General features: G+C 40.9%; 2 protein-coding genes and 1 long non-coding RNA gene across 3 annotated transcripts in view; 1 reads left to right on the forward strand and 2 right to left on the reverse strand.

Moving 5' to 3' along the window:
• pak4 (p21 protein (Cdc42/Rac)-activated kinase 4) overlaps positions 1-3588 on the reverse strand; it is a 30637-nt gene extending 27049 nt beyond the window's left edge. Inside the window, exon 1 of the mRNA XM_026370881.1 lies at positions 3448-3588. The gene's annotated coding sequence lies outside the window, so the exon portion shown is untranslated. The remainder of the gene's footprint in view (positions 1-3447) is intronic.
• A 37-nt stretch (positions 3589-3625) lies between these two features.
• On the forward strand, positions 3626-8556 carry LOC113169614. Its single transcript, XR_003299573.1, has 3 exons — positions 3626-3755; positions 7480-7806; positions 8153-8556. It is a non-coding gene; the product is annotated as an uncharacterized LOC113169614 (long non-coding RNA).
• Positions 8557-10343: 1787 nt separating this feature from the next.
• On the reverse strand, positions 10344-11231 carry LOC113173815 (putative transmembrane protein INAFM2). Its single transcript, XM_026377392.1, has one exon. The coding sequence runs from the start codon at positions 10756-10758 to the stop codon at positions 10480-10482; it is 279 nt and encodes a 92-aa protein (XP_026233177.1). The 5' UTR covers positions 10759-11231; the 3' UTR covers positions 10344-10479.
• Positions 11232-11707: the final 476 nt, after the last annotated feature.

Below are 11707 nucleotides of genomic sequence, written 5' to 3' on the forward strand. Positions count from 1 at the left end.
TGCAGCACTATGAGGAAGTAATTCTACCAAACCACAACCTCAGGAAATGCTCTGGGAAGGAAACACAGTGACTGTTCTCTCAGCAACTTTCTGACCTTTGGGAAAAACTCCACAGCAGAAAATCACATTTTCTTTTTCATCAGTCTCAGTAACAAGGAAACCAACACAGAAAATGAGATGTAGAATTTGATTACTTATAATAAGCTCAGCTGCTAATATCATCATTTACAGCTTTAGCATCTAATTGCCACATAACATGTTGATTTGAAACCTTCTTGGAGTTCATGGAAGACCCCTAAATGGCAGCTGTGTTTGTGTCTTTCTCCAGTGAACTCTCAGGTCAACTCACATCAAACTAATGACAACATCCCTCCTGCTATCAGCTTCGACTCCTGCTGACACGTCTATCAACAGTCAGACAGTTCCTGATTGTCTGCACCTTCATGGCTTGACTTCCCTACTGTGATCTACCATAAACACTCATCCTCCAAACCTGTGTTTCCAAAATGGGCTGAAGCTCAAGAAGGAAACCACCAAATCTACTTTGCTGAGTAACTAAAATAAGTTTTACTTTGTAGTTAATTATATTACACCTGCCAGCAACAGGTGCTGTTTCAGCCAGAGAGACTGTTTTCATTTTGATTTTTCCGTGCCTAACTTTACTTCCATGAACAAAGAAACATGTAAAACTCCTTTCGTAATGCAAATGTCTTAACAGTTTTGCGAGGAACTGTATGCCCTTCTAACCTGACACTAGTGAGAAAGTTAAAAACCAAAATCAGACAGAGAGCTGTGCAACAGGAAATGATTCTGAAATAGTAAAATCATGTTGATAAATGTCTTTCTCCTATTGGATGTTGGGCGCACCTACATCTTTAGGACCTGAATCATGTCCTTCCTTGTGCTAGTTCTTTATTGAGCAGTGGCTAAACTGCTGAGAGAGGAGAATGTCTTTCTGCAGTGTCCAATTATTTTACTGTTACTAGACAGCAGGAAGAGGAGCATGTTCCAAGATGTCTCCTGATTTCTCATTTTAACTTATTCTCTATAGTTTTTTGGATAGTTTTTGGAGCACATTCATATAAATAGTGTTAAATCTCTCTGCTACTAGCTTAAAAACTCCTCCAGCTGATGTCACCTGGAGAACTTTCCAACAGCAATATTTTAATTTTGTGAAGTTCAATACTGTACTCCGCAAACTAGAATCAAAGGAAGCAATTTGAAAATCATAAATAGATTAAAATGAAAATTTGTTAATGAAAATATTCAGTTTAAATATGAGGACTGTTTAGCCAGACAGCCTGTTTTCCCTATTTAGTTCTTTTAGGTTTTAGTTCTTCTGATGATGCTGCTGCTGCTTCTTATTTCAGCAGCATAAGGCTGGATTAAGACATTCAAATATAATCAACCCAAATAAGTCAATTTACATTCACATTACCTGCATGTTTGATAGTAACATATCCAAGAAAAACTGTCTTGTTATAAGCACAAATGCACACAATTAACTCTAAAAAATATTTTTTTTCCAAGCAGAAATCTGCTGATACCATGCTGATCTATCAACAAAACTTCAGTCATCCTGAATAGAGTTATCCTTTCTGAATAATCTGCATAGCATGATGTAGTGTTGGGGGTTGAATTTGATAAGGGCGCTCACTGCTGGTGTATGGTGTGTGTGAGAGAGAGAAGAGTGACCCTTCCATACAGCTCTGGCATCCCAGGAATGTGTAGCGTGCCCAGCACTAATCACACAACCTTGCTGGATAACTGCATGCAAAATCTATTTTCCACTCACTCACTGCACACATATGAAAGCATTGAGTGTAACACACATACAAAGTATATATCTGCCAGCTGAGAGAAAAAGAAAAGGAAGGAATAACTTGAAAGACCAGACAATGAGAAAAAAACTACATGTGCAATAAAGGTGGGGTCATGGACCAGAGATAGTAGGTCTGTTGCTGCTACATCACTGCATCTCCTATTACTGATTTAAAGCAATATACAGAGCTGTTTCCCCAAGAGGATCAATAAAGTATGTCATGTAATCATTATTATAAGTGAATCCCACACACAGGTCTGTAGTCACACTGCAAACATAAATATCTGATATAACTCCTTTTCAACCAATACGTTATTTTTATGAGACAGAAATCTAAATATGCTATGATCTTTGCCGCAGCTTGTGCCTCTTGTGTATTACCATTTGAGTCCCAAGGATAACTTGAAGATTACCCCAAAAATCAATTCATGGTGACCTTTTCTAAATCCAAACGGTCATTTGACAACACTTGCACAAATGCTGAAGGTATTTCCTAAATCCTCAAAAACTTTTCAAGCTGTCTGGATTTAAAATAATCCAGGTTGGTGCAAAAACAAAAACAGAACAGGATCCTCACAGTTTCTCAGGTAGTAACTTTCAAAATCATCTTGCTCACCAGTAGTGGGCTACATATTAACTACTACCCTTGATTTTCAAGTTGTACTAGAAAGTGATTAAAATGCATAATGGTTTATGCATTGGACCAGATTATTTTTCTCTCAAATATGACATGAATGTAAGTTAATACATGAGAGGCACGGGCTGGGGATAAGTAAACCTATGTACTTCAAGGTATCAACAATTGTAATCACTGGTGTCTAACAACAAATTAAAGACACGGAAAGCCTAAAACTACTGAGTTATTCTACTAGTCCCCCTGTTGTGTAATTAACCAACCAGGGAGCACTGAGCTTGAATATTTAACATCACCAACACATCACAGCTCAGCTGAGTTCAGAAAAAAACCCTGTATCGACAGGGCTCTAGTCTTAACTGGAGAAACAGTAACTTATTTAACTCTGATAGACAATGCAAGTCTGAGGCACACTGTCACATTTCTGCTTCACAGGTGAAATTGAAACTTCAACTAACTTGTCATTAAGGTTGTTAAAACCAGTTTAACTTAGCAGTGACATAAATATGCACTGCTCTGTCACTAATGAAGACTGGTCCTGTGCTTCACTACAGCTGGTAGACAGATTTTACAAAGGCAATCTTCCTGTGGCTACCTTGTCTCCAGGATTTGCCATTAAGCCGTCCACAGAGTTAAGGGGGTCTTAGCAAAGAAACAGCCCCAACATAAAATTAGCCTCGTTAATGTTGTGTTCTTCGGAGTTGCAGCTTTTAGTTGTTGAACTACTTTCACAACTCATCGACCACTTGAACTTTGTGCTGCACCTTGACAATTAGAAACTGTAAACATCACCATAAAGCATTCTCCACAAAACAGAGACACTGAGCAGACAGAAGGAGGTTTGTCCGGTCTCCTCAACCCCAGGACGGCCAGACTTGAAAGCAGCTAACGTTAGCCACTGTTAGCAACCAAACGGGGAGCAAAGACGCGCCACAAGCTAGCGCACAACACGCTTTAATTACACCTACTACAGCCAAATACGCCTACTCACCCGTTGCTTACAGGAAACCCCTTTTCTGCTGCCACTGCGATATGGAAACAAACTTTCCTCTGTTTAAAAAAGCAGAAACGGTCTAACTTTGGGTGAACTGTGTGACATTAGCCGAAGTCTCACTTTCCCGACGCCATGTTGAACGGGGGGAAATAGTACATCCGGGAAACCACAGCCAAGCTCCATGGCAACCGAGGCAGCGACGGACCGCGGAGGTGCACAGTGCTAACCTGCTAGCTCAACAAGCTAACATTAAATTAGATAATAACTATAATAATTACATCTTTGAGTCACACTTACACCAAAAGGTAAGCTTGTACTATTAAGAACATGTCCCACCTTTGCACCTGCCAGTGCAATAAACTGAATGCTAATGTTATTCATAGTTTTAACCAGGATGTGACATATTAAAACGAAGGGTTAGTGTAGGAAAGTAACTAGTAACTGAAGTTACCAACAGTAACTAGTAAAGCTAATTAATACATTTAATATTGTACTTAAGTACAATGTTGAGGTATTTCTTCTTTACTTGAACGTTGCTATTTTATGCTTCTTCATACTTCATACAATTAACACAATTACAACAGAGTTACATTCAAAACAATAATAATAAACATCCTATAAGGAAGGCTAAATAAAACAAGCTCCACACTACAGTGATAAACACAACACAAGTAGTTATTATCCAGTAATATCACACAGCACTTCAAGTATAAATATATTTGGTTAACTTTTATTACTTACACAGTATTCATGTTGGATACTGAAACCGTTAAAAGAAGACCAGTGTTTCCTGGTGATTACAACAGGTTATTTTATAAATCAGTGTCTCCAATATAAAATGTGTGTTAGGCCAACAATATCAGTTTATATTAGATTAATTCATTTAGTATTTCTTCTTAAAATTAGATTCAGGTCATATATGAAGGACACATACTCATACACATACAATTAATTGTTTTAGATTTTACTTTGGCAGGAAAAACCATAAAAACATTAGTAATTGATAGGTTTTACACTGCTATTATAGAGACGTGCACCAAGAGACGTTGCTGCACAATTTTTAAATCATATTTATATATATATATATATATATAGAGAGAGAGAGAGAGAGAGAGATTTTTTAAACTAGTTTTTTAAATGTTCTTCTCAGATTATTCCAAATGACATCTATCTATCTATTGATCTATCTATCGATGTATCTATCTAACTATGTTAGTGGGTGAAAACAACCCGTGTTTCACTAATGCAGGTCAGCAGGACAGCTGCAGTTTCATTGACGGTTTGCTGGTTCAGTCAATCAATAATCACTAACGACCAGTGTGAGTGAGCTGCTGCTGAGTGGTATTTGAAAACTCCGTCTGTGATGTCAGACAGAAATGTCACACAGATAAAACCTTTTTATTTACTAATAAAGCCTCATAGACAGTGGTAATTAAATACCTTTACTGAAGTACTGTTCACATAATGTCACTCCATATTTGTACTGCACTGTACAGTTCAGAGGGAAATACTGCTATTCTCTCACTACATTTATTTGACTAGATTATGATTTTATGTACAAAACAGGTCAGGAGTTTATAAAGGTTCCCTTAATCCATCAGTAGTAAATGTCCTCCACTGACAGGTACTTTAAGTAAAGAAAGTGGAAGTACTCACACTGCAAAAAGCGAACTGTGTACCAACATGAAAATATCCTATGAAAGGAGCATTGTGATTTGAAGCTTTGCCATCAAGGAGAGAAAATAATTTCTCAAGTTTATAAAGGCATCCAACATGTTAGGGTGTCTGCAAGCTGCAGACGCTGGTGATGCAGCCGGACGATGACTAAGTAAAGTGGAAAGTGGAAGTAAATCTACTACAAAATGACTTCAGAGACATCAACTCCAACTTTTGGAGTCAAAAGGTCAAAGCCCAGGCCTCAACCCATTAGAGATACTGCAGAATGACGTGAAGAGAGCTGTTCACACCAGACGTCTGTGTCCGAGCTGAAGCGGTTCTGTGTGGGTTGTGCAGGTCTAATCCACAGCTACAGGAAGAGCTTAGAGCCAAATATGATTCAACCAGTTATAAAAACACAGTTTTTCTACTATCACTCTGTACCTTTAATGGGTGTGTTCAATAAAGACATTAAAAATCAATAAATTGCTAATAGTTCATTTACTTTTCCTTGACAGTATGTGTGAAGGGGGATCAATAAAGTATTCGTTAATAGTACTAGAAAGTCTAAAGGTAACAGGACAGGTCAGTTTAGTTAAACTCATCCATTTTACTTACCTTTTATTTACCTTTTGTTATTGTATGACTTAACATCTTGATTCTAATTCAACATTCATGTATAACTGAACAAAAGCTCATATCACTGCATAAATACAGTGAGTGATCAAATATGTTGTTAACCTCCAGCAGCATTTAGAAATAGCAGAGATAAATCTGTACAACACTGACCTCTAGTGATAGAACACACATCCAGCCGAGCACCTATCAACTAATAATCCTTATTCAAATGTTTTGTTAATCACCAAAAAAATGTTAATGTACGTTTTAAATTTTTCAAGCTCATTCAACTTAAAATGTCTATTTTTATTGTCAGAATGTAAAAACAAGAGACGTATTTTAACGTCTCACAGCGTTTTCTGTCCGTTTGGTTTCTTGAGTGGCTGAACACAGTTTCTCTGTTTCTGCGGCTGTTATTGTAAATATGAATTTGTTTGGCTTGTTTCACTAAAGGTTCGTTAAAGGTCAAAGGTGGAGGAGTAGCATGCAGTCAGAGGCTGTAAATCTGTATTCAAACATTATTATAAATCACTAGAAAAATCATATGAAAGGAATATCTTCTATGCTAAAGGCACTAACATGGCAGAGTTTCAGTGTCGACTCTGCTCCACAGCTCAGCGGTCTCAGGTGAGCAGCCTCACTGGTTTCCATCTTCCTAATGGAAGTCGTGGTCAGATCACGCGGAGCTCCATCATCAATCCTGCCTCTGATCAGGAGCCGGCTAATTACTTCAACAGGGGGTCAAGTGTGTCAGAAAAAGGTGTTGAAGAAGAGGGAGAGCATTAAGTGTAAAATATAAAGTTTGGCTCATTTCATCACACGGTTCAGGTTTTACTGCCTGAGCTGTGAGTCCTCGTGTTAAAATTAAAATTGTGTTTGCTGCCTATATATTCACACATGTACAGCCCTGAAAGTTCTCGCATGTTTATTTTAGTTGCCTAGTGTAATTTAATGGGATTGATGAAGTTTAGTGTGATAGGCGTTGTTGACTTTATGTCTGCATTTGTTTGACTTTGTTTATTCACCATGGTCATTGAAGGCACCATTGTATACTTATATTAGGATATCAACAGTACTGCACAACTGCAACAGCCATGTAAAAAGAGTTCATGTCCATGAGTGCTGGAATGGAAATACTGTAAAATACAGTAACTTTACATACAAAAGACGTGACGTACAAAAAGTGGTGTAATGAGGAAAGAGAAAGAGCACAGATGGAGAGTTTAATGTTATGCATCAAGAGTTGATGCTGTTGCAGAAATGCTACAACTCAGGCTTGTTGTCCACAGAGGTTTCAGTCTGGAAAGAACAGAACACAGAAAGTCTGCAGCCTTTTTGTAATTTGAATTACACATCAGCTGTCAGATGTTAAAGTCACACAACCTGTCGTTGTGATTACTCATATAATATTCTCTATATTATTAGTTCCCAGAGCTGCAGGCTAAATAAGAAAACATTTTTAAAACATATTAATAAGTAATAAGAGTGAGGAAAGACGTCTGTACCCACTTTACCAGTTTGTCAAAGGATGCAGCTCATTTAAATACAATATACAGCTTATCGTCCTCTGACAGTGGAATTGATGGTGACTGCTTGTCCCCACTGATAAGTCATTGAGACTGATGCTCTCAGGCCACTTTGCAGCATTTTAAATGAAACCTCTCCCATCAGCTGAAGAGGCTGTTTGTTGTGGATCATTACATTCAGTTAATCCTTTTCTCTGAACTAAAAGTCCACTTCTTATTCTTAATACAGGGGAATCGTAAAGGACTGAATGACAAACAAACGCTGAATCCTGTTAAAAACCGGTGGAAATGGTTCCAGTTTGGTTGGTGCTGCAGTCCGGAGCAGACGATGAGCTCTGCTGAGTCACACAAGCCTCGTCTTCAGGTCGCAGCTGCTGCAGCGACTATGAGGAAGAACAACTGCTGACAACTTCAGCTGCTAATTTAATTATTGATTGGAGGAGGCACAGCGACTCTCAGTCGCACACACACACACACAGTTTGTGCTCTTGTATTACAAATAATACATAGAGTAACGTCCCTGGGGCTCGTTCCGAGGACGTTTGTGTGAAGAAAGGTGAATAGCACACTGAGCGATGATGACAGTGACCTGGCACAAACACATCTTTATATTTCTCAGCCTCTATATTTCAATTTGAGGAGAGTCTGGGGTTAAAATGGATTATCTCTCTTATAACAATATGTAATATTACACACAAACTGACATCTGTTTTTTCTAAAGTCCTGGTCTGTTATGTGTAAGTTACATTCACCTACGTACAGCTGATCATGGCATCACATTAATAATCTACTGTAGCTTTAGTTTCTCTACTAAAATCTTGTCATTTGTCCACATTTGGATTCTTTATGTAAAATCATCCCCTCATTTGTTCGGTGATGCCTTCGTGTGTGTTTTTTTGCAGTGAATCAAAAAATGAAGAGTCGTCTTTGAAGAAGAGACTTGACTGATTGCACACGAAGGATGTGACCAAAACACAGGAGTCAGTACATGAAGCAAATAAAGCCTCATCCAAATAAATATCACGCTCACGGTGGAGTTGTCTGTAACATGGACTAATTCTTTGTGTGTAAAAGTGTAAAATCCTGCCAGTGACTGGTACAATACACTGTGCTGTTTTTTTAGTATCCCATAAGGTTTAAGCACAGACAGTAAATCTGTTCCTCCTGTTCTGCCGTCGTTTATCGAGTCTTCAGTTGCTTTTTTTTTGTTTTTTTAGTTAGTTTTCCTGTAGTTTTCAATTGCACTTACTAGCTGTAACGTTTGTAAAGGATGTTACTACAACTTAAAGTGAATCTGAAGAGTAAATACACTGCATATACTCAAAATAAAAAAAAGTCACCACCTGGATTTAACTAAGCAAATAGGTAAGAACCTCCCGCTGGATAATTACTGCATGAATGATGATGTTTCAGCTGCCAACAAGTTATTTAACCATAACTGATGCAGTGAGGAACAACCACATCTTAAAACACATCCTGTGATCATAGAAGAGATGTTAATCTGTTTCAGAAGGATCAAATTATTGACATGAATCAAACAAAGAAAACATCTAAGGAGATGATGAAACTACTAAAACTGGGTTAAGACCTGTCCAATGTGGTCTGATGAGTCCAGATTGACCCTGTTCCAGAGTGATGGAGCATCAGGGTAAGAAGAGAGGAGGTGAAGTGATGCACCCATCATGTCTAGTGTCTACTGTACAAGCCTGTGGGGGCAGTGCTATGATCTGGGGCTGCTGCAGTTGGTCAGGTCTAAAGAATGAGGTCAGCTGATGACCTGAATATACTGAAGGACCAGGTTATTCTATCAATTAGGTTTTTTTCCCTGATGACACTGGCATAGGAAATATTTGTGATATTTTTTTTTGTATTATTATAACTTCATTTTAAACAGTTTTCTCTCCTTGCAAATTTCTCTCCAGGTTAACAAAACATAATAATTAGAAAAGACACGTGAGTGGATTTGGAGGGTGGAGCAGAAAGACAAGCTGCTGAAGAGGCCGATGTGAGTATTATTTCCTGGAGCACAGATTTGTACAGAAAGTAGAAAGTGCTGCAAAATGTCACAGAAGCCTATTTTGTAAAAAAAGAAAAAATAAAGCAGCAATGTTTCGGATCAGCTGACGTCAGCTTGGCCTTTTGGGGGGAAATGTGCTCCTGTCATTTCAGAGCAGAACGACAACAGCAGTGACCTGCACCACTGTCTGCTCGTCCTCCAGTGTTGACAAAATGACACCACCCACATTGGAATAAATGCATAGTTTATCATATCATTACAATAAAGTGTCGAGGCTAAATCGTAAATAAAACAGTCTAGAAGATTTAGGGAGTGTAGCCTAAATTATGAACAGGAAGTGAGGTGAACAGACTGCGTCATTGTGAAGAGGTACAAACGGGACGTGACACTGATTATTTACGCTCATTCTGTGAGGCTATGCAAGACAAAAGTTCTCTACAAAAGTAAAATTGCTGCAGCTACAGAGAGTATACAGAGTGATGGCCTTGCAATTCATACAGCTACGAGCTCTCGCACATCACAATTTAGGCTACTGCTGCTACAGTACAGTACCGCTTCAAGTTCCTCTAGATACCTGAATAAAAACAGCATCCGGCTGTGGAAAGAAATCAGTCCTCTGTAGGCATGTTGTTAAAAAAGGAGGCTCCATCAGTGCAGAGCAGTGGATCTCAGAGCGAGGTGTGGGATCTTTGGGGTTCAGGGGTTGATCTGGGCTTTACACATTCTTCAGGTGCTCTAGAGGAGGTTCTGCAGACAGTTCCAGAGGTCATTCAGGGATCATTCAGGGATCCAGTTAGGGTGAAGGGTTGGTTGATGCGTTAGGAACTGAAGAGTTCGTGAAGGGTGCTTGTGGTTTCTAATGGGCTATAAAGCTTCATAGGGGTCTTCCAAAGAAAACAAGGGTTCAGGGAAGAAGTGTCCATAACATGGTGCTGCAGCAACATCAAGACTTTTGGTTCCCCTCTGGACTGGGTTTTGGGTAAAGCTGGCAAGAACACCCCCCCCCCCCCCTCCCCACCTGCATTCTGCATGCGGAACACCGATGCATCCCGGCAGCACTCCCCCCCCCCGTCCTCCCTCGGGTCCTCAGCCTGCATCCCAAACTCTGGATGCAGTCCTTCAGTCCTTTCTGTCCGCGCTCCCTCCTCCAGCCTCACGTCAGGTGTGTGCGCTCACCTACACACTGCGTGCAGATGTGCGCGCGCCGTGTAGTCATCCCAGCCTGTGCGCGCACTCGGTGCGGTTCGGTGACTCGGTGCTGTTGTTGAACACCGGGCCCGGTGTCCAGAAAAACACATAGTAAATCACCAGGATGAACGCGGCCACGGACACGCAGAGGAAATAGGCGATCGCCATCGCGACTTTCACCCAGATCTTAGTTGACATGTTGGCGTGTTTGGCCCGCAGCTCTCCGGGGTAGCTCGGCCTCCGCTTCATGTCCCCGTTCAGCTTCTCCCCGGTCACGGTGACCTGCCTGCCGGCCGCTTTCATCTTGGTATCGGCGCTGAGACCTTATCCAACGATTTTTCCTCCGCTGGCTGTTGTGTGATCATTTGAGTCCGGACAGCTGAGCCAGCTGCCCCCTCTCCTCCTCCCGTCTTCACCGCAGGGCAGCTGCTCGGGTCCCGCCGCCTCCTCTGGTGCCTCGTCCGCGGGACTGACGCGCTCCGTGACCCCTCTGATCCCTCGGTGCGCACCGGGCAAACTGAACTCAAGGTTTTCTCTGTCATCATCTGATGGGACTGGTGTCAAGCTGGCCGGGGTTAAACCAGCTGTTCCTGATGTGGCTTTTCAAAATAAAAAACGGCAACTGCAAGAATTATTGTGAATCCTTCTAGTAATACTCATTCTAATCACCGTTACTGTTTAAATGTCTACAATCGCTTCAAAACTACTTTTAAATGCAACATGTTGAAGATGGAAACACACTATAAATGGGCTGCTGGCCCATTAGTTAGTGATGAGAACGGGAAAACAATGCCCTCTTATTCTGAAGGAGAAGTTCGCAGCGTTTCCGGCTCCACTCCGCGCGTCTCCCTCCAGCTTGACCGAGCTCAGAACGAGGAGGAGCTCAAAAGTACGCAACACCCAACGATTGGGTCATAGTTTGAGAGAAACGTCCCGCAGCAGAAGATGGGAGCGATGCAGGCGCAGAGCATCCACAGATAACCCCCACCAAGGACCTCATGAAAGAGGGGTCCAAACCACCAGGAGCCTCTCCTACTCCACCTGAACCACAAGCTGCAGCCTGCAGACACCCGAGAGGGGGTTTCTAACCCTGGTCACACCTGACAGCAGAATAACTACACTGTTCTGCAGCAGCCAAGGTCACAATCAGGCACAAGAGTCAAACAAAGACACGGCACTCCGGTCAGGAGCAAGAGGCCGAGTGGATGTTCTACAGCCTTCATGTGTCATGAAGAGGCAGCAGGGTTCATTC

The sequence above is a fragment of the Anabas testudineus genome, chromosome 13 (assembly GCF_900324465.2).
Source record: "Anabas testudineus chromosome 13, fAnaTes1.2, whole genome shotgun sequence".
Lineage (NCBI taxonomy): Eukaryota > Metazoa > Chordata > Actinopteri > Anabantiformes > Anabantidae > Anabas > Anabas testudineus.

What these genes read in the sequence shown, in the direction of transcription:
- LOC113173815 (XM_026377392.1), bottom strand. Translation starts at nt 10,758, where the DNA reads ATGAAAGCGGCCGGCAGGCAGGTCACCGTGACCGGGGAGAAGCTGAAC.